Source organism: Chenopodium album, chromosome 22 (genome assembly GCF_948465745.1).
Source record: "Chenopodium album chromosome 22, dcCheAlbu1.1, whole genome shotgun sequence".
Taxonomy (NCBI): domain Eukaryota; kingdom Viridiplantae; phylum Streptophyta; class Magnoliopsida; order Caryophyllales; family Amaranthaceae; genus Chenopodium; species Chenopodium album.
In genome coordinates this window covers 41230375-41250427 of record NC_137855.1, presented here as the reverse complement: position 1 = coordinate 41250427, position 20053 = coordinate 41230375, and the positions used below count along the sequence as shown (strand labels likewise).

The window sequence follows — 20053 nt, the reverse complement described above, 5'->3', positions numbered from 1 at the left end:
ATTTACAGAACTTAAATGAACCAGTGGGTTACATGTGTACATGATTACAGACTGCAAATAGCCAAATAAGTGCATGTTTTTCGATAACTCAACACAAAAGTAAAGTCGAAAAATTTGAAGCAAAAGTTGAAAGAATCAAGAAATGAATAAGCGGTACAAAAATAAAAGAGAGAGCGAATAGATCCAGTGGTGAAATATGGTTGGGATAGCGGCAGCAGAGGGAGCGGGAGCATCATGATCAGGGGAGGACTGAGATTGAGTGCACTCGAGACCTCGCTTGCTATCACGACATTCATTGGCAAAAAGGCCAGGAGGATAGTGGCCGTAGAGGTTGATGTAGCTGAACAAGGTAGTGGCGCAGTTATTGGTTTGGTCGTTGAGTTGATCAGCGTAAGGGCATGCGAAATCCTTGAACGCTTCACAGCAGATGTTGGGTGGGTATTTGGGACCTTTACATCTGCTGGTTATGATTGTGTAGTTCAGGTTTTCAAAATTGACTGGACAACCTGCATCAAAGTGTTTTAGTACTCCATTATCGACCGATACAAGTATATGATATCCAGAAATCATTCTAATAATTTACCAATATACCTTGCTGAGCTTGAAGAAGAGTGCGAGCTATAGAGAGGCGAGGGTAGAGTTGATCTGAAAATGTTTCTGTAAAATCAACAATTACATAGGAATAATAATTTACACTAATAATAGTTTAAATAATTAAAAATCAGGAAAAGGGCAGACCTGTAGCAGAGGCAGAAGCAAGCAGCAAGAGCAACAAAATGATGGGTGGAAAGAGATTGGAACTATGGACGTCAACTTCTGTCACCATTTTTCAGCACTTTGTGTTTTTTATCTCTCTTCAGCGTGCTAGAAAATACTGGAAACATAAAAAGGGCGAGAGAGAATACTCAATAGTCAATACTAATACTCCAACTGCTGGATTCCTTTTCAGTTCTGTATCTTGCTTCACAGCTTGGTGAACGCGTTGTCGCCTTTTTTTTAAGGAGAATTATGTTATGCCACCTTACCCAAATTTCTCCACTAATCATGTATCAGTCTCTGAAAGACAATTTTGGAGGTTTATAGTATGTTAATGGTCTCTTTCCTTAAGAAGGGATCAATGATACCCACTCTTAAAGGTATCGAATCACTTTAATAAAAGGGTGATTCAGTTTGTGTTGTTATTTAACCGCTTTGTTTTCCTGTCCCATTTACTTGAGGACTGCCCAATTCCTAACACCTATCTTGCATAGTAATTTGTAATTGCATAGTAACACCTATCTTGCTTCCTTAATAACTAGCAAATAATATGGACAGAAAGTCTACACTTTGTTAACTAAGGGTAATAGTGGTAGCTGTACTAGCTTTGCATTATTTGTTTTTTATTTATTATTATTTTATAATACAAAAGTTCATTTTATTTTCATATTTGCCACTTGATAAGTTTAACTTATCAGTGTTAGGAGTTAGGAATTTCCCCTTTACTCAATGTTATACTGCTATAGCCTTATAGGCATTCAGAGTCCTTTTCAGCTCGTTAATATGTTTGCCAGAATTTGTTTGATCGTCATCCTCCAAATCATTCTCCAGGTTCAAAGGAAAGTGGAATACATATATAGAATAGTGTGTTCCTCTTCGCATGCTCGTAAGCAAATGGCATATTATTTAATAAACCAATTAGATCAAAATGGAAGTACTTTAATTTAATATATTCTAGTTGTAATGGAGGAGTTAGTAAGACTCGTAGTTTATAATACTTTTAAATTAATTTAAACTGTTGTAAAAAAAATGGACAAACAATTTTGACCGAAAAGTAAAATTGGATGTCAATTAACAAATTAATAGTACTTTAAGCCTTTAAGGTAGCAATTTACCATTTTACTTGTGAGATATAACATATTCATTTGTTGCAATTAACATTTAATGGAGGAAGCATGTTAATAAAGACTGTAATTGGCAAAGTGAATACTTTAAAGCCTTGTTATTTATTTCCTTCTAATAACAAACAATTAAATATGAATGCATTGAGCAAATGAGATTTCTCTTTAGTAATAGAGGGAGTGTGTATAACTAATCAAGTCGAGCCAACTTCTCCAAAAAAAAAATTCATTTAATCGTGTTATGCTTATTGTGCTAAAATTTACTTTTGTAATATTTTTTCAACAATATATGGATCAGTCGCAACAGAATTTGATATTAATCACCATCTCTTGTAAGTTGTTTGAAGCCATAAAAACTCCTAGTAGGTCAGGTTAATAAAGTCTTGAGAATGGATTTTGTTTAATAATTATATGGAGATTTCAAAATCCTATTCAAGAAATAAGTGCTGCAAGTGATGGTTTCAATCATCAACTTGGCTTCTCAATGTTTGAATAAGGTGTTGGGAATCATTCATTAGGAGAGATTCCCTATTTCTCATATTGAGAAACGAAATTTATTTCTCATAGGGACATATTCGTGAATAAAACAACCACTTTTTCATTATTATGGGCTCTACAATTGAATAAAGTTGAATAAAATTGTTGGTTTATTTACGAAAATGTGATATGAGAAACAAAATCACTATGAGAAACTAAGGCATCCTCATTTCATTAGGTTACTAAACCCAAAACCACTCTTACCATTTTTAGGGCTCTTCATAGTGCGTATCAAGCAGAATAAATAGGCTTATACCCTCATTTGCACCAAAAAAAAAAGTGCGTGTCAAGCAGGGGCGGATGAGAGAGGGCCCTGGAGCTTTTTTAAAAAAATATTTACTATGTATTTTTAAGTTTGATATTTTTTTATAAAAAAAAAAAACAAATAAATCTAACAAGATCTATGCAATTAGCTATGGATGCGTATTGTGATTATTCTTATGCATTTTATTTTACATTATATTGACCATTTTGCCCTTTCAATTGCTAATTTCATGTAATCTATAATCATGCTACTCCCTCTGTGTTTAAATTAGTAAAATGTTTCTCTTGTACACGTATGTTAATGTAAAACTTTAACCGATATGTAAAAATTATACTAATATTAATAAATTATTCATTGAGAAGATTACAACAAATTCCCACAAGTATTTTATGTATAGATTACAAACATTAGTCAAAATGAATTAGGTTAATAGTGCAAAAAGGCAATATATTTCACTTGTTTAAGTACATAGGGAGTACCGGAGTAGTAATGAGTGAGAATGTGATACCACGATTATAACAGTATAAATTATAAACAGATAATGATAATATTGATGATTTTAAATTCCCCCGCATTGAAATGTTACTTGTCAATTTTGTGGCCACTTTTGGTTCCTTTTAATAGCGGTAAGGTTGTTCATATTTTGCTGGGGGAGTCCCAATTGATCAATTAGATCAACAAATTTTGTCAATCTATGCTTAGTCATCAAAGTAGACTTCCTTCCACCGACACCTCCATTGAAGCTTCAGCCTTCCTTCCACCAACACCTCCCACTTCCTTCCACCGACACCACCAATTTTACCATGCCGACACCATCTACACCACCTCCTCCTTCCACCGACACGACCTGCATCGTTCCACCTTTCACCGAAACCATCATCTTCTACCGACGATATAATGCTTAGTTAATATAATGCTTTGAATTCAATTGAGGTGGGTTTCGTATTTAGGGTAATTTTTTTCTGAAATTTTTTTGAATTTGCTCTACATTGGTGAAGACCAAAGTAAGGAAGGAGGCAAGTGTTGGAGTTGCGTTGTGTTTGAATGGAGCCATGAATGCTGCATTATTGAGATTGATAAGAGCAATTAGTGCAAAATTAAAAAAAAAAAAAAAAAAAAAAAAAGGCAAAAAAACCCCTAATTTTTCACATACCTACAAATATGATGAACTAGGCAACAATTAAACACCTCTGTTACTATATCGTTGGTCGAATTTATTATCCAAACACTATTGTTGCAATTAATTCAAAAAACCATGACAATTCAAGCAGAGAGGATAGAGGAGGAGAAAGAAGAGAGAGGAGAGAGAAGTTGGGAAATTATAAGAAGGGGGAAATTAAAACGAAAGATTAAGAGGAAAATTAGGGGGAATTAGAAGAAATTAGGTAGGATTAGTAAAAAATAGGTCATGTGACCGGCACATGTAGAGTCAATGCCGGAAAAGGACCAATCAACACCGGATTATGACCCTTGGTTGTCTTCAACAAAAATATTTTGCAATCTGGTTTCTCCTTGTCAAAAAAATTTTATAAGGTTTTTCCCAACAAAAAAGGTGTTATAAATGGTTTTTTTTGACAAAATTTCCTAAAATAAATTAAAAAAAAAAAAAAAAAAAGAACACGCTAAGGCTATATTATACGAGTGATGATGCTGTCTAAGGAGATAGGATTATACGAGTATGGAAGATCTTGGTTGGTTGGGAATGATTAAATACTTATTATAGTTGCTTCAATTTTATCAATGTGATGAGGACATTGTGATTTGTGTCTGGCATACTAGCAAACTTTCTATCCTACTTCATTACTTGATCTTCAATAATAACATGGTTGGAAATTATTTCAAAAAAGAAAGAAAAAAATACAGTAGAATGAGAAAGAGACAATAGGTGGTGGGTGTAGCACAAACCCCCAAACAAGTTAATGAGTTGGGAGTTGTTATGTCCATCAAACCCCACCATAATCTTTTTTATTTCCATCTGTCCAAACCCCTCCAGGTGTCGTAACATTTCAGCTTTAATTTAACTCCAACAAAACATTAATTAGTTAATTAATTAATTATTAGCTTTTCTTCATTAGCTTTTGTTTTTCCCCAAAAATTAATTATTTCGCGAATAGCATTGCCATCGAAAGTTCCGATCTTTTAGGAGTTATTGGAAATCCAATTATTGAAGAAGAAGAAGAAGAGTTTGATCCGTAATCAGGTAAACATTTAGAAGAAGTGAATGAAGAAATGGATGTTTGTGAAACTGATGATCCGATGTTGATGTTTTATAATCAGGTGAATATGGGAGGTGCGCTGGGTGTGGTTGCAGAATCACCAAAATCAAGTTATTTTCCAGAAACCAAATTAGAAGCTAAAATGGTTGAAGCTATGCAAAAGAGAGCTTCTAAAGGAACTGCCATGAAATCCTTCAACACCATCATTCTCAAGTTTCCTAAAATCGATCAAAGCTTTAGGAAATGCAAGGCTATCTTTCAACAATTTGGTATTTTATTTTAATTAAATGTCTTTGTTATGATGTTTTTAGTCGTAGTCCTAGATAGATCTGACCTGACCTGGTTGGTTGTTGAATGTTGAATGTGATGGGATCAATTCTGAATCGGAAGATGTGGATAATAACGATGTGATCGATCACAATGAGCTAAAAGCTTGCTTCCGGAAATTACAAGTTAGTTTCAGCGAGGAAGAGATTGATGATTTCTTCAAGGCATGTGATATTAATGAGGACATGGGCATCAAATTCAATGAATTTATCGTCCTTCTCTGTCTTGTCTACCTTCTTCAGGAGGATCCTTCTTCTAAGGCTCAACTTGTATCCTTCTAAACTTGCTTCTTACTTATTTATATGTTTCTATAAATGAATGAATGAATGAATCTTTGACTGATTTCTCTTTATCTAGAAATCTCGTATGGGTTTGCCCAATCTGGAGGCCACTTTTGAGACCCTTGTTGATACTTTTGCCTTTTTGGACAAAAATAAGGATGGCTATGTCAGCAAGACTGAGATGATTCAGGCTATTAATGAAACTACCTCCGGGGAACGTTCTTCAGGACGAATCGCCATGAAAAGATTTGGTCAGCATCCTTTCTCTTTACTCTTTACTCTTAGTGTGCATCATTGTTATCTTATCAATTTTACTATGTATGTAATACTCTCCACTCCAAACATTTTGGAAACATAATTCTTTATTAGGAGTACTTGTTTTGGAAACACATCTATTAGAATTGCAATTTGCTTTAGTGCGATACAGTTTCTTAATACTTCCTTACACCTGATTTGGGAACAAGGACTCGATGCTTGACTGAATTTCATTAGGCATCCAGCCGTGGGGATCAAGTGCCTCTAGCACCTTAGCTTGCCCGAACTGGGTCTTTAAAATCATCTCTCATAGAGCCATACAGGTGATCAGCCTCTGCAAGGATTAAGTTTATCTTGGTTGGTGAGAAATGTTAAACAGGAGACTGTTTGTGGCACTGATGTTTATTGAATTAGTAGGGGCTTCCATCAACACTTTGTGTTGTGCAACTGCAACTAAAAGAGTCTTGCATGTTTAGATAGAATCTTACTCTGCATTCGTAATTCCTAACATGTGTTGCTGTGCTACTGCAGAAGAGATGGACTGGGATAGAAATGGAATGGTTAACTTCAAGGAATTTCTATTTGCTTTCACCCGTTGGGTTGGTATTGATGAAGCTGAAGATGAGGATGAAATAGACGAGGATGAAGCAGAAGCTTAGATAATGCTTTCTTAGATCCTCCTTAGAATTTTCCATCATATGTACTATACCTTTCAACAGCAATTAGTTAAGCTGGTTAGGTGGATGGTATTTGCACCCAGACTCTTGTTTTGACAGAATGTTGGAAGAGTTTTTCTTTTTTCAACAGCACAAGGTTGTTGCTCACATTGTACATAACCCACTTGTTTGTAACGGTGTGACTTAAACAAGTGTAGAGCATGTACTATCTGAATATATTTGGTTTTGAATTTCATGTTCTGTAATTTCTGAGAGCATAAAGTATGGGATAAATTACAAGTTGGAGAGCAGCATAGCCAAAGGAGCAGGAGGCAAAATCTCTACCCCTGCCCCTGTGTTTATAAAGCCATAAAGGTACTACGGAGTATTTGGAAACAGCACAACTACTTATACCGCAGGATTTTCAATGCCTCCAAAAACCAAGTCAGATCTACTACCTTCACCTCAAAAAGGACCGACCACATTATTATTCCATGTCACGTCTTCCAGAATTCTCCCGTAATGATCCTAGGGCACTGGGAAGAATGCTTGTTCTAGAAATTATTATTTCAGAAAATATTGTTCCCATGTATGCTTTTGATTTATTCAGTATCATTCCCATTTTAGACCTGGTTTCCTCATCACAATTCACAATCCTAGCTTCAAAACGAGTTCAAAAACAAAAATTAGAGCAAAAAAAAATGTACAACAGGTAAGATCTCAAATCTATGATCAAACTTGAAAATTTTACATTAATCAATCCATTCAAGTCTACAACTGCTACCAGACATTCAAACCCATCTATATGGGTAGTGCTTCTGCTCTCCACTGTAAGCACACCATATAATAATAGCTACCATTACCCTACCAAAACTTTCACAATATCATTATAAAAAAAAACTCCATAATACAAGACTGAAAGGCAGATTTCTAACTAACCTAAAGAAGCATACAAACGCAAGCCATCTAAACTCAACTGGTCATTCCAGAATATAAGCTATTATGACCTCAACCACCCAGACTAGATGCTAAACATGCTTGATTTACCATTACATTAAAAATAGAACTGGCACACTAATTGCACCAGTGCCCCGATGGCAGTTGGGACTTCAGAAGCACTGTGGCAGGTACATCAGTACCAGTAGCATGGGAATGTCCAGTTTGCCCTTCATAGCTAATAATTCTCCAGAATCCCACCATAATTTATCACCCCCGGGTCTTGGCCCTCTTCATCCCTAGGCTGTTGTGAAACGGAGATACAGAACCAGACATGTGAGAACCATCTTCACGAAGTGTACCATTTAGCATAGCTAACTCTCGCAGCTGCTGTTTTTTGAAGAAGTCTTGAGACTCATCCTGATTTAGAAAGATGAGATTGTTAAAATACCATTTAAGGTCCAAAAATTATAAGCATAACATAACACAAGGTTAAGTTTTTGTAGCCCCTAGAATAACATACCACAGGCTTGAGCAGATCCTCAAGTATCTCACGTGCTTGCATCAGGCGGGCATCAATTATTTCTACAGGCAATTCTGCCTCTACAAGTATGTGAAGGGGTTCATTAAGATGTTCATACCCTGGTTTTCCCCGCATCATATCCTCCTTTGATAAAAAAAGATGATACAAGAATAGTTGTGTTAGTATTTCTACACAAACTAAAATACAGATATACCATGCAGTAATTTCTCACACAGTGATTGATCTCAAAACTCTTTTACTACACGCAATACTTTCAGAAATTTACAAGGATACACAAAAAAGATTAATTTCACCATCCACAAACTGCAAATTTGCGATAAATAATTACATCAATTATAAGTTATGCAAAGAACCAGCCAAAATAAATTTCGTTCATTGAAAGCCACTGCCTTAAAGAATTATTTTCAAATGCTCAGTACAGCTTGGCTAATGCTACAGTGAAATGACTTTAAAATGCACAAAAATGACAATGGGTTGTTTTTGGGAAAATGGATTTCATTTTATATGCTTGAATAGGAATTTTAGAAATTGAAATCCTTCTTTCAATTTGAAATAGGTGTTTGGAAAAAACTAAGAATTCAAAAAACAATGTGTTAATATCTATGACCTTAACGAATCTCAAACAATTATTTGCCTCTAGATTACTAATGTCTTAATCATCCTTTAATCCTTTCATTAATATGAAGTCCTACCCAATCGAGATATCATCATATAATTAGCATATTAGAACTGTTTGAAGTTTGAAGTGAGGAAGAATTCTCGAGATCTTGCAACCTAGATGCTATGCCATTTGTAAAAAAGTAGCTAGAGCATAGAGAAGTGCTTAGTGGTGATGGAGAGAGATTCTGGGTTTGGTAGAGCTGTAGATGAGGGAGAAAGGGATATTATGAACCGATGAAGTAAAAACTAGCGAGGGAGTGATTGTCCAAGATAATGAGATTGTGTAAAATCAAATTTCAAACAATGGGATAATCAAAATTACTACGTAACAAATACGGAGTAGATAAGTACTTCCTCTATCATCGTTCCAAAAAAAAAAAAGTACTTCCTCTATCAAACTATTTTTAAAAATATATTTTTAAAAAAATAAAAATAAAAAAATAAAAACCTTACACTCACACTAGCAAGCTTGCCAATGCACAACTTTAAACATATATATCACAATTTTAAATTACTACCTCCGTTAACGGTTATTTGCAACATTTGCCAAAAACAGGTTCTATCTATTATGTGCAACAAACTGATTTTTTTCCTCTTTTGGTAAGTTTTTTTGTTTGAAATGACCAAACTACCCTCACTTAACCAACTTACTCCTTTAATTATTTCACTAACTATACTCTATTATAACCCTAACTTAACTCATCTAATCTTCTAAAGAAAAAAAATCAAATCTGTAAAAAAACAAACCTCTCAACATTCATCTAGTTCATCGCATTTTTCACTCCTCATTCATCATCATATTCATCAAAATCTCACTCCCCCTTCGTGGTTCATCAACAAAATTTCTCTTTTTTCCTCCACCATCAAAATCTCTCTCCACCATCAAAATCTCACTCCTCCATCATCCCCATCTTCCATGGAGATCTAAAATTGGAGTTGGTTTTGGGCGGCACGAGTATCGTGGATATGGTGGTCAAGGTTTTGTGGGGTTCGCGGGTGGATCTAAGTGTCGGGGGTCTAGGTGGTGTAAGGTTTCGTAGGTGTTGTGGGTGGTCTTGGTGGTGTTGGGTTTTATGGTGGTAGTTGGGATTAATTCAATTCGTGGTGGTGGTGGTTGGGATTAATTCAATTTGTGGGGGGAAGGGGGTGGTTCGATTGGGGATTTCGTGGTTTTTGTGGTTGTTTTCAGTGGGTTTGGTGGTTGTTTTCGGTGGGTTTGGTGGTTGTTTTCGATAGGTTATAGTGGTGGTTTTCAGTGATGGTATTTAGTGGATTTTGGTGGTTTTCAATGGGTTTTGATGGTGGTTTTCTGGGTGTTGGTGGTATTCGGTGGTGGTGGTTTCAGTAGGTTTGTTGGTGGTGGTTTTCGGTGGGTTCTGGGTGTCGGTGGTGGTGGTTTTCGGCGGGTTCTGGGTTTCGGTGGTGGTGGTTTTTGGTGGGTTCTGGGTTTCAATGGTGGTGGTGAATCTAGGTTTGAGTTTGGTGGTTTATTGATTTTGGTTAATTGTGGTTTTTTAAAAATTAGATTAATACTTAAGTACTACCCTTATATTTCAATAATCATGTTTTAAAACTTTCGCCTAGGAGTCCGCGCATGTCCCTTTCGTTGCAAATAACTGTTAACGGAGGTAGAAGTAAGAATACACTTCATATAAAATAATATAATATAATGAAATGAAATAAATTTTTTTATGAGCAATTTTTATTGATTTCATCCTATTTCAATAAATTACTACATCGTAAAAAATTATGCAATTAAAGTTAGTAAATGAATAGTACAAAAATATAAGTGTTGCAATAGTATACGATGGAAGTAATACACAATAAGCTATAGTTAATAAACTATACTAACCCATTTTCTTGGATTCTACTCACTTTTCATTTTCATCTTTTTCCTACCCCTTTCTAGGGACCTCTCTCTCTCTCTCTCTCTCTCTCTCTCTCTCTCTCTCTCTCTCTTATTATTAGCTACACTAAACATAACTCAAAATCCATTCCTCATATATACATCCAACCACCAATAGATGAAGTGTACACACATCCAGATATACAATCTCAATGCAACCAAAATCAAATTCCAGTAGCATTATCATCAGTACAAGAATATCAAGACTATTTGTGATATTAACCTAATAGCATACAAATCAAGACGTAGTAAAGATGCAAGTTCACAACATTCCAGCTCCTCTCAACATTTATACTTAGTATACCTCATGACCTGGCCACCTCCCAATAAGCTTTTGACTCCTTCGTCAACCCACCAACCAACAACAATTGGCTTTCTTTTTAGGCAGAAACAAATATTATGACTCACGAGATTTAATTATCCAATTTTGCATGACCTCTTTCTGTAGCTACAGTGTAGCTATGGTCAGTTCACCTGGTGATCCGGTGTGATTTGATTTCTAAATTTGAATTGAACGTACCCTATGTTAAATATCACCAAGGGATGCAATAATTTGACAGAAGATGTATTTTAAGCATAATGCTTATCGAATAGAACCATGTCTTAGAGTTGCTAAGCAATACTTGCCAAGTTGCAATCATGTTTGTTATACCCTCCGTCCCAAAATACAGTTCCTGTTTTCCTTTTTGGATGTCCCAAAATGTTGTTCTTTGTTTCATTTTTTTCCTTTCTTAAGGTGCTATGAAATAACTAAAATACCCTCACTTTATTCAATTCCAATACACTTTCATCCTTTTTGCCCCAAGTTTTTTTCCCACATTGATTTTTTTTTTTTGGATTTTTCCACGCATCCTTTTACTCCCATCATTTTCTGACTTCATTTACTTGGGAACTCCTTTTTCATTTTCTGACTTCATTTACTTGGGAACTCCTTTTTTCATTTCCTGACTTTATTTTTTTTCATTTTCTACCTCCTCTAGTAATCTCCCATTTTTCACCAAGTACCCTACCGTTGCCTCCTTTCTCTCATCAAAATATCAAGGTCCTCGAATTTTAAAGAGTATTCTCACCTATAAATTGTAGATTGATGTATAAAGCACTCACGCAAATTAAAGCCCTCAAAAAAACACTTTCGAAGCTAATTTGGGTGGGTTGACAAGAGGCAGCAGATTTCTCGGGCTTGATATGTATATTTGATCCTGCTATGTATATGTATGTATGAAGGAAGAAGAAAATGGAGTTAAAGTAACCTTTTATAAAAAAAAAAAATTAAAAAAAAAATTAAAAAAAAAAATTGAGGAAATTCCATAGCTTTTTTTGATTTAGTTTGAGAGGATTTGATTGATTTAGGGGCTTTTAAATTAAGCAGAGGAAGGCGAGGGAAGTAGTGGTGGGTTTGGTGGCCGTGGGAGCTGCATGGGTGTTGGTGGTGGTTCCAGGCGTTAGTGGTAGGTGGGGGCAGCGACAGTAACTGGAAGAAAAAGGAAGGGTTTTGCCTAAACAAATAAGCAGAAAATGCTACCAAAAAATTCAGCAGAAAACTCCAAAAGGTGCATTAATTGCACACTTGTTTTATTGTACTATTAGTAAAATTTCAAGTACATCACACACTCCCTCGTCTCATTCCTTCATTCCAGTGAAATACTACAAACGGAAACTATAATATGGGACGGAGCCCACGGAGGGACTAATTAAGACAGTGCATATTATTCACATTTACATAGCATACAAGAAAATAACAGTTACATGTGACAAATTTGGATAGTCCCAGGGGTGCAAAAATCTGCTAAGGGCAATGAGCAAATTCTGGTTTCAGATCCGCCAAATCGCCAATCTAAATGGTGGTTCGTCACAAATCCAAGCCAGATTGAAAGCAAATTTAGCAAATCTAACATTCAATGAATTATAGCATTACAATAGAAAATCTAACAATTGATAAAAAGAATCTCAGTTTTCCACTTCTCCCTAACAATACAATGGTACTTGATTAATGATTATGTAAACGTAGCAACCTCTATAATACAATATAATGGTAATTGCAATTGTTCCATGTTCCCAAAAAATAGTTCCTACAAACATATCTTCCACCATAATTGCAATTGTTCCATGTTCCCAGAAAAAACTTTCCTATAAACATTCTTCCAAAAAGGGGTTTTGGGACTTGTGCCAATACATCTATTCATTGTAAAAGGCAATGAAGCAACATCTATTCTAGTGTTCAAAATTCCAGTAAAACCATGTTACACACACAATCAGCACAATTGTACAAACATTTTCCAAATTAATTAACTTAAAACCTTATATGTAATCATTCCACACAAATTAATTACTTTCTTGGAGACACAAAGTGCACAGGAATGAGTTGCAGCAGCATGAAGGCAAATTAACAAAATCATATATGACAACAGTACAGCAACAATAATGATTACCTTTGCCGGATCCTTGATGCTGCCACGTCCTCTGATAAGAACACGACAATCAGTAGTAGCTTCAACACGCTTGAGAGAGTTTCCTCTCGGGCCAAGCAGTCGCCCGACAAAGTTGTACTGCTACAGCGATTAAAAAAGGTACAATGAGATTGTGTCGTATAAGAAATATCATTCAATAATCAAGACCACATAACCAAATTATATAAGAACCACACCAACTTCATACATTGGGATAGTTGTCAACAGGAATGTCCACCCTGATAGTCCTCTTCGCGATAAGGCCTGACGAGTTACCATGAGAACCAAGCCAGTTCTGAGCTGAAGACTGGTGTAAAAGACCAGACATCTGCAAAGAAATATAACATTTGTAAATGAAATCGCACAACAAAAAAAAAGGAATCATGTTCCCGATATCTAACAGAGGGTCCACGGAGATTTGGGAATATCCATTTAGGAAAATAACAAGTCAACATAGTATCAAACTCCCGGATGACCTGATAACCACATCTATTCTTGAACAGTGCAGGTACAGGTCCACAATATTTTCAGAAACCACCAAAATGCTCATATCAGAAATTGAGTCTGAAGTCAAGGCCATGTTTAGAAGAACTAATCCCACAAAAAGGTACTGAAGGGAGGGATCCTAAAGTATAGAGTCTGGAACTCTTTTTTCTGACGCCTCTTCGAATAAAATTTTAAATGGCTGGAATTTTAGTATTGCATGGGCAGATTGATTTATGAGATCAAGGATAATGATTAGTATGCCTTGGGTTAAAATAAAAAGAATTATCCCTCTTCACAGCAGTAGTCCAACCTACACCTAATATTATTCCATAATATTGTTAGCTTCATCACTGCCTGTCATGAGAAGAGTGGATACGCTATCAACAAAATGTTAGCACTAAGATACAACAATTGAGTCAGTAAAAATTTTTAAACAGTAAAATTTGACGAAAACTAAAGGTCGTGTTAATGGTCAGTAATCCGTACTTCTGATTGGAAAGGTGATGCCCATCCATTCATATCTGCTCCTCCATTTGAATATATTCCTCCAGAAGGCAGAGGCCTAGCATGATCAAGCCCAGTTTGATCTAATATTGAAGCATTCCCCAACAGTGTAGTTACACGCAATATTTCTGCTCAATGTCAATTTTCAATAACAGATGTACTAGTTAGCATTTGTTATATATTAGTAGGCAATTCACCACAAACACAATACAGTTTGCCGAGTTAGTTCAGCTATCAGACACCATCACCACCCCCGGCCACACACAAATGAGGGGGAGGGGGAGGGGGAGAGTGAAAAGATAAATATAGTAACAGATAAAGGGCAAAAAAGTAAATATAAACTAATCATCTTCATAAAATTAATCATTGGGCAAAGCTTCCAATGTCCCACATCACAAGCAGTCATTTTCCCAAACCCGCTCAAAGTAATATAATCATTAAAATGAGTATATAAATAATACAAAAGGATAAATTCTCGAATGACTGACACAAGAGGTAGTTCCAAATGTTTTCATTATAGAGATTCAATTGGCACATATTCCATAAGAATATTCTCCACGAACATACATGTATATCTTAACCACATCTGTCCACAGCCTATCCAAGATGCCCAAGAGATTAACAATAAGGTCGGATGAAGATAACCACCCTTGTAATGTTGTCAGCCAAATTTACATACAGGCACACGATGACCTCAATTGCTAATTAATTTTTAAAAAAAATGAACTTAAACAAGTATACAAAACCTCCTGAAGTCCTGAACAACAATAACAGTCAAATTTTTCCAGTAATAATTGCTAAAATGAAGATACATCCTATCCTGTCCAAGCATCCACCAAAGACTGATACACCCTAAACAACAAATTGAAAGTCATCTCCACCATAATTAGCATGACAAGCATATCACTAGAAAAATATGCCTGCAGCAATTGCTAAAGAGACTGTCCATGATGGTCAGAAAGTCTAGATTTTGAAACAACAAGTGTTCTAAAATTTGTTAGATTAAGACATTAAGAAACAAGTATAATGCCATGGTATAAAGATGTGATTTCCTAGTGCCACTAAGGGAAAAAAAATTGAAGTACTCTAACAATTAACAAAAAGCATCTGATGTAAATTCTCAGCAAAGCAGAAATAGACAAAATCGGGAATTATTAACTGTGTCATAGTAGAGTAGTAGTAGACTTAATCAAATGCCTCATTATAATGTCTCTGTCTATAACTCTTATTTGTCATAAATAGGCATGAATATCCATGTGTTTCTGAATCGATGGTGGAAAACTTTCTGCACAAAGTACCATCCTAGTCTATTGTATGCAAGACCCTTATTAGGGACGCTCATCATAGACACCAGGACACTAATCTGAAAAGGAATTTCAGCCTTTCTTTTCGTAAGATAAATGTCACAATAGATAATATCAAAGACTCTGCCTGTCCCATACTCACACGCATTATGAAAACAGATCGAGAAGGATACTTTTCTTAAAAATACCATACCATAAAAAGAGAAGCAACAACAAATTGTCACATGGATTCGCTATTATGATGAAAGCCATGCTCTAGAAAGTATGCTAAAGAAAGATAGGTAGGACTCTCACCTCAGGACTTTTAATATATGAAAGAGAATGAGTGGAGGCTAACTTTTACCCAACAAGAAAGAGGGAGAGAAAGAAAGAGTGAGAGTGAAGTTGGACACAGCATCACTGAAGCATGAGGGAATATTAGGAAATCCGAGTGAGTGTCATCTCAATTAATACTTATCACAGTGATCCTTGATGAGTCTATCGGTTTCCCTCAGACAGACCTCTATGCTGATATTCCACTCTCTGGACACAGCAATAATAAAAACACAGCCTCTAGATGCATGTTACATGGAAAACTCTCCTTGATTCGTATATAGTGTTTATGAATGGATTATATTACCCCTCCATCATCATCTACCAGACATTTTGCCAAATAGGAATTATTCCGGTTAAAATGCTATAAAGAGAGCAAAACAACTAGCAATTAAGATCAAGGTCTCCAACAAAATGCAATTCACCAAGCTTGTCAACACATTAAATTAGTTATAATTTTTCTCCTTTCCATGGGATTAGCTATACATCATTAAGTTAGTAACTTTTATGGTAATAGTTAAGGTTTATCAACAATGACATTTTGAAGGTACGAATCTGAAAGATTACGAATTATGCTTATGGTTTAATAGAAATGAGACATCAAAGACACTAATGGGATGAAAAAACAGAAAGATATAGGTTGAAAAGCAAGAAAATTGGAGAAACAGTTGTAGGAGAGTGCATTTGGCTTAAATTAAGGTGTGATTAATGAGGTGGTTAGCAAGTTATGGAGAAGCTAGTATTGAAAAAAAAAAAAAAAAAAAAGAACTCACCCTGATTTAATAAACGATAACAGTAGGGAAGCACGGGCAAAAAAGGACCGATTTTCTGACGTTCAGCCAACAATTCTGAAAGGTATCTGTCCACATACATATAAGTCCGATGAGTTGAAATCATCGAAATTGACATAAATAATATCATCCGAAAATAAATGAAAATTTTGATAGATCAGGATTACATATTTAATTGATGTTATAGTAAGTAAACAAGTGATGAGTTGATGAATACAGTAGTCTAATAATTAAACAAAAATCAAAATGAGAGATCTGTTGATTTGATAAAATGAAATGAGTTAATCGGAGATCTGACAAAAAAAAACAGTAGCAGAAGTACGAGTGTATGGATCTAAAAGAGAGAGAGAGAGAGAGAGAGAGAGAGAGAGAGAGAAAATACTTCTCTTGATCAGCGAGAGTGGAGGAGGCAGAGCGAAGACCAGCGATGTGAGGAGAGTGAGGAGTTGTTGACGGTGACGGAGAATATGACATGTATCTGCCCGACGCCATTCTTTCCGGCTTACCTAAATCCAGCAAGAGAAAGAAATAAAGAAGGATATAAATAAGGAGCTACTCAATCATGTACATGTACTGTAATATGGAACCCAACCAAAACCCTTACAACTTTGCCTTCAATCTTCAAACCCAATCAATCAATCTATCTATCTTTCTATCTTTCTTTCTATCTATCAATCCCCACTTCCACGGACTACTCTTCACTTCCAACTACTACTAGCCTACTACTGCGTCGGTCACTACTTACTAATCTGCATCCCTATTCATGTAATAATAATAAATTAATAATAATCATTATTAACCTAAATTCCTACCCTCAAATCTCCATACCAGTATTTTTTTACATACATAAATACGAGTTTTGGGTAACAAATTTTACTTTCTCAACTCCTTCTTAACTTTTTCAACTCCTCCTCAGGATTTAGGAGTATCTTTAACTTGAGGAAAACACGACACTACTATAGTGATGCTACATTAACAGCAAAAGTAAGAGTAGTATATACCGCTTTTAATGTTGCAACTCAACTTGTGCACCATCACCTAGCTACTCTTCTTCTCTCTTGTTTTTCACTCACTCTCATACAGGCTTGTATCATCAATGCTTACTTATTCTAATGTATGGTTCATATTTCTTTTTTTTATTCATATTTTACTTTTCTACCATGTATTTGTATTATTGTATATGTGTGTCTACATAATGTAATACGACATTGTGTATGTACAAATTACCTTATTTTTTTTACTCTTTCAAAAAAAAAAACACCTTTCTTTACCGGGGTAATTTTTAAATTTGTTATTATTAACATTAGTTAGACTACAAAAAACCAATCGACCAGATTGGTAAATAAAAAAGACCCCTAGTGACAATTTGGTAAAAAAAAAATAACTCCGACGACAATATGGTAAAAAAAGTTAACTCCAAGCGACAATTTGGTAAAAAAATTATTCTCAGGCGACATTTAGACCAAAATATTTAATTTTTTTTCGACAAAGTCTTCGAATTTCCTAATTCAATTCGTTATCATATTTTTAATAATTTTTTTCATTTTAAAATTTAATTCATATGTCATCTCCTTTTATTTTGGTCTAAATTAATTAAAATTTAATTAATTTTCAACCTTATTTTTTTAAGAAAATCGATAATATGGAGTAGGAAAATTAAACCATTTTTTCAAATTGCAATTATTATTAGTATTATTATTACTATTATTGCAACCGATGGCAAATCTTATACATAAAAAATAATAAAACAAAAAAAACGGCGATAAGTAAAAAAAGCCACCGGTTTTGAACTGGTGCGAAAGTTTTACTTTTTTTGCATCTTACCGATGCGATAGGAAGTTTTGAACCAATGCATATTTATGTTTTTCTACTACAATTGCTAATTCCGAAAAGGAGCTGGAGATTTAGGTAAGAAAATTACGAAAAACGAACTAAATTAAACATTTACGAGTATTTTGTCGGAATATTTTGTATAATTGGGGTTATTGTCGCATATGATGATTTTTTTAACCAACTTGTCTCCGGAACTATTTTGTTTACCAAGTTGTCGCTAGGGTTCTTTTTTATTTACCAATTTAATTTGGTCAATTGGTCGACTACAAAATAACTAGTTATTTACCTTGATCGTTCCTATGTAGTATTCTTGTAGTAAAAATTCTACAATGTCATTCTTTAAAAATGACACCACAATTTGCTGATGTGGCAAAGTTTGATTGGCCTATATTTAGTATTTTTATTTTCATTTTGAATTATATTTAATATCCATAATGTATAAAAATTGTATTTCTTTTTTTGTATTCTTTTTAATACATGTATTTTTTTTAAAAAAAATTTATAATTATAAATTATAAAAGTCTATTTTTTGTATTATTAATTAATTTTTGAATTTATAATTATAATTAAAAATCACAAAATTAAAATCATTCAACATTGTTCATATTGTTCAACAATCGTTCATCAATGTTCATACTTCATATTGTTCATATTGTTCATCAATCATGTCATAGATTAGTCTCCTATTCCCAAAATCAATGTTAATTGTTGATGAATTTGCAAATTTTGACTAAAATCGAGATGAAATTCGTAAACAAATTGGATTTTTTGCCATTCTTGATTTTAGGTTGTTGTTCACAAAAAAATCTCGACAACAATCTCATTTATAAGTGTTTGTAAAGGATGAATTCCGCTTTGAATCGTTCGAAAATATGATTTTTGTGGACTCAAATTGTGTAATTTTGTCACAGAACAAGGTTTATCAAGTTTGTGTCTATAAGATGAAGTGGTCGCATTTTGATCCGATAAATGTAATTAAGTTTTCACGAAGTTGTTTGTGGGTTAGATAATGACTTAAACTATGTTTGGTCATTACATTAAGAAAAACAATGTTTTTTATATTCTAGTATATATTAACCTTATTATATTATAAATGTGACAAAATATTAAATTATGATATACTTTCTCATAATATGTGTAGGCATAATCGTGTAAAGAAAAATATAAATATATGATGTATATAAAATTGGCAAAAAACATGTTCCTTAACGATAATAAAAATGATGGGTCCTAAAATTATGGATATTATATATATATATATAAAGATGGTTCCTAATATTATGATATTTTTTTTTAAAAAAAGAAAGTTTTTTGAGAGAGAATATTTCTCTATAAAATTGCTAAAACAAAAGGGGCAAACGTTATTATGGATATGTCAGTTGACAAAAATTTAGATGAATGCTATCAATAAACTATAATTAAGATCAATAATAATCTTTCAAAACTAAATGTTTCGGTCAAACCTTCACTAATTGTAAATTCGTAGCAATGTAGTTTGATATTTTGATATCATATATATATATATATATATATATATATTCTTTTTGACACACACACACACATATATATATCAAAATAATAATCTTTCAAAACTAATTTTTTCTGTCAAAGCTTCAGTACTAATCGTAAATTCGTAACAACGTACTTAGATATTTTGATATCATATATATAACAATTAACAAAGCTATGTTTGTATACAAATCATATAAACAACTAGTTAGGAATATACCAAAATTACAGGAACTAATTAATTTATATGCCCAAGATTTCAAAAATATTTTTTTCCAAAATATAATAAGATAATAATCCTATAAATCTTCTTTTACCAAAATGATATGATAAGAATTCCATAACTTTTTTTTTGGTTATATGTTTAGCGTAAAATTATGATTTCCTCTAAAAATGGAAATGCAATT

General features: G+C 34.0%; 3 protein-coding genes across 6 annotated transcripts; 1 reads left to right on the top strand and 2 right to left on the bottom strand.

Moving 5' to 3' along the window:
* Positions 1-113: 113 nt before the first annotated feature.
* On the bottom strand, positions 114-876 carry LOC145603439 (GPI-anchored protein LLG1-like). 2 transcript variants are annotated; one of them, XM_081659348.1, is made up of 3 exons: positions 739-876; positions 592-657; positions 114-506 (listed from the first exon to the last, which is right to left on the bottom strand). In XM_081659348.1, the coding sequence occupies exons 1-3, from the start codon at positions 824-826 to the stop codon at positions 136-138; spliced, it is 525 nt and encodes a 174-aa protein (XP_081515474.1). In that variant the 5' UTR covers positions 827-876; the 3' UTR covers positions 114-135. The 2 variants fall into 2 exon arrangements, with proteins under 2 accessions (XP_081515474.1, XP_081515475.1); XM_081659349.1 differs by having other exon boundaries at positions 592-645.
* Positions 877-4663: 3787 nt separating this feature from the next.
* On the top strand, positions 4664-6670 carry LOC145605235 (putative calcium-binding protein CML21). Its single transcript, XM_081661277.1, has 5 exons — positions 4664-4879; positions 4957-5164; positions 5286-5491; positions 5580-5754; positions 6290-6670. Exons 2-5 carry the CDS (start codon positions 4963-4965, stop codon positions 6415-6417), a joined length of 711 nt encoding a protein of 236 aa, XP_081517403.1. The 5' UTR covers positions 4664-4879; positions 4957-4962; the 3' UTR covers positions 6418-6670.
* A 456-nt stretch (positions 6671-7126) lies between these two features.
* LOC145605936 (KH domain-containing protein At5g56140-like) lies at positions 7127-17369 on the bottom strand. Of its 3 annotated transcripts, none has more exons than XM_081662003.1 (8): positions 17306-17369; positions 16687-16810; positions 16287-16372; positions 13880-14025; positions 13116-13235; positions 12890-13009; positions 7874-8017; positions 7127-7770 (listed from the first exon to the last, which is right to left on the bottom strand). In XM_081662003.1, the coding sequence occupies exons 1-8, from the start codon at positions 17337-17339 to the stop codon at positions 7621-7623; spliced, it is 924 nt and encodes a 307-aa protein (XP_081518129.1). In that variant the 5' UTR covers positions 17340-17369; the 3' UTR covers positions 7127-7620. The 3 variants fall into 3 exon arrangements, with proteins under 3 accessions (XP_081518129.1, XP_081518130.1, XP_081518131.1); XM_081662004.1 differs by having other exon boundaries at positions 12890-13006; XM_081662005.1 differs by lacking the exon at positions 17306-17369 and adding an exon at positions 16909-17050.
* Positions 17370-20053: the final 2684 nt, after the last annotated feature.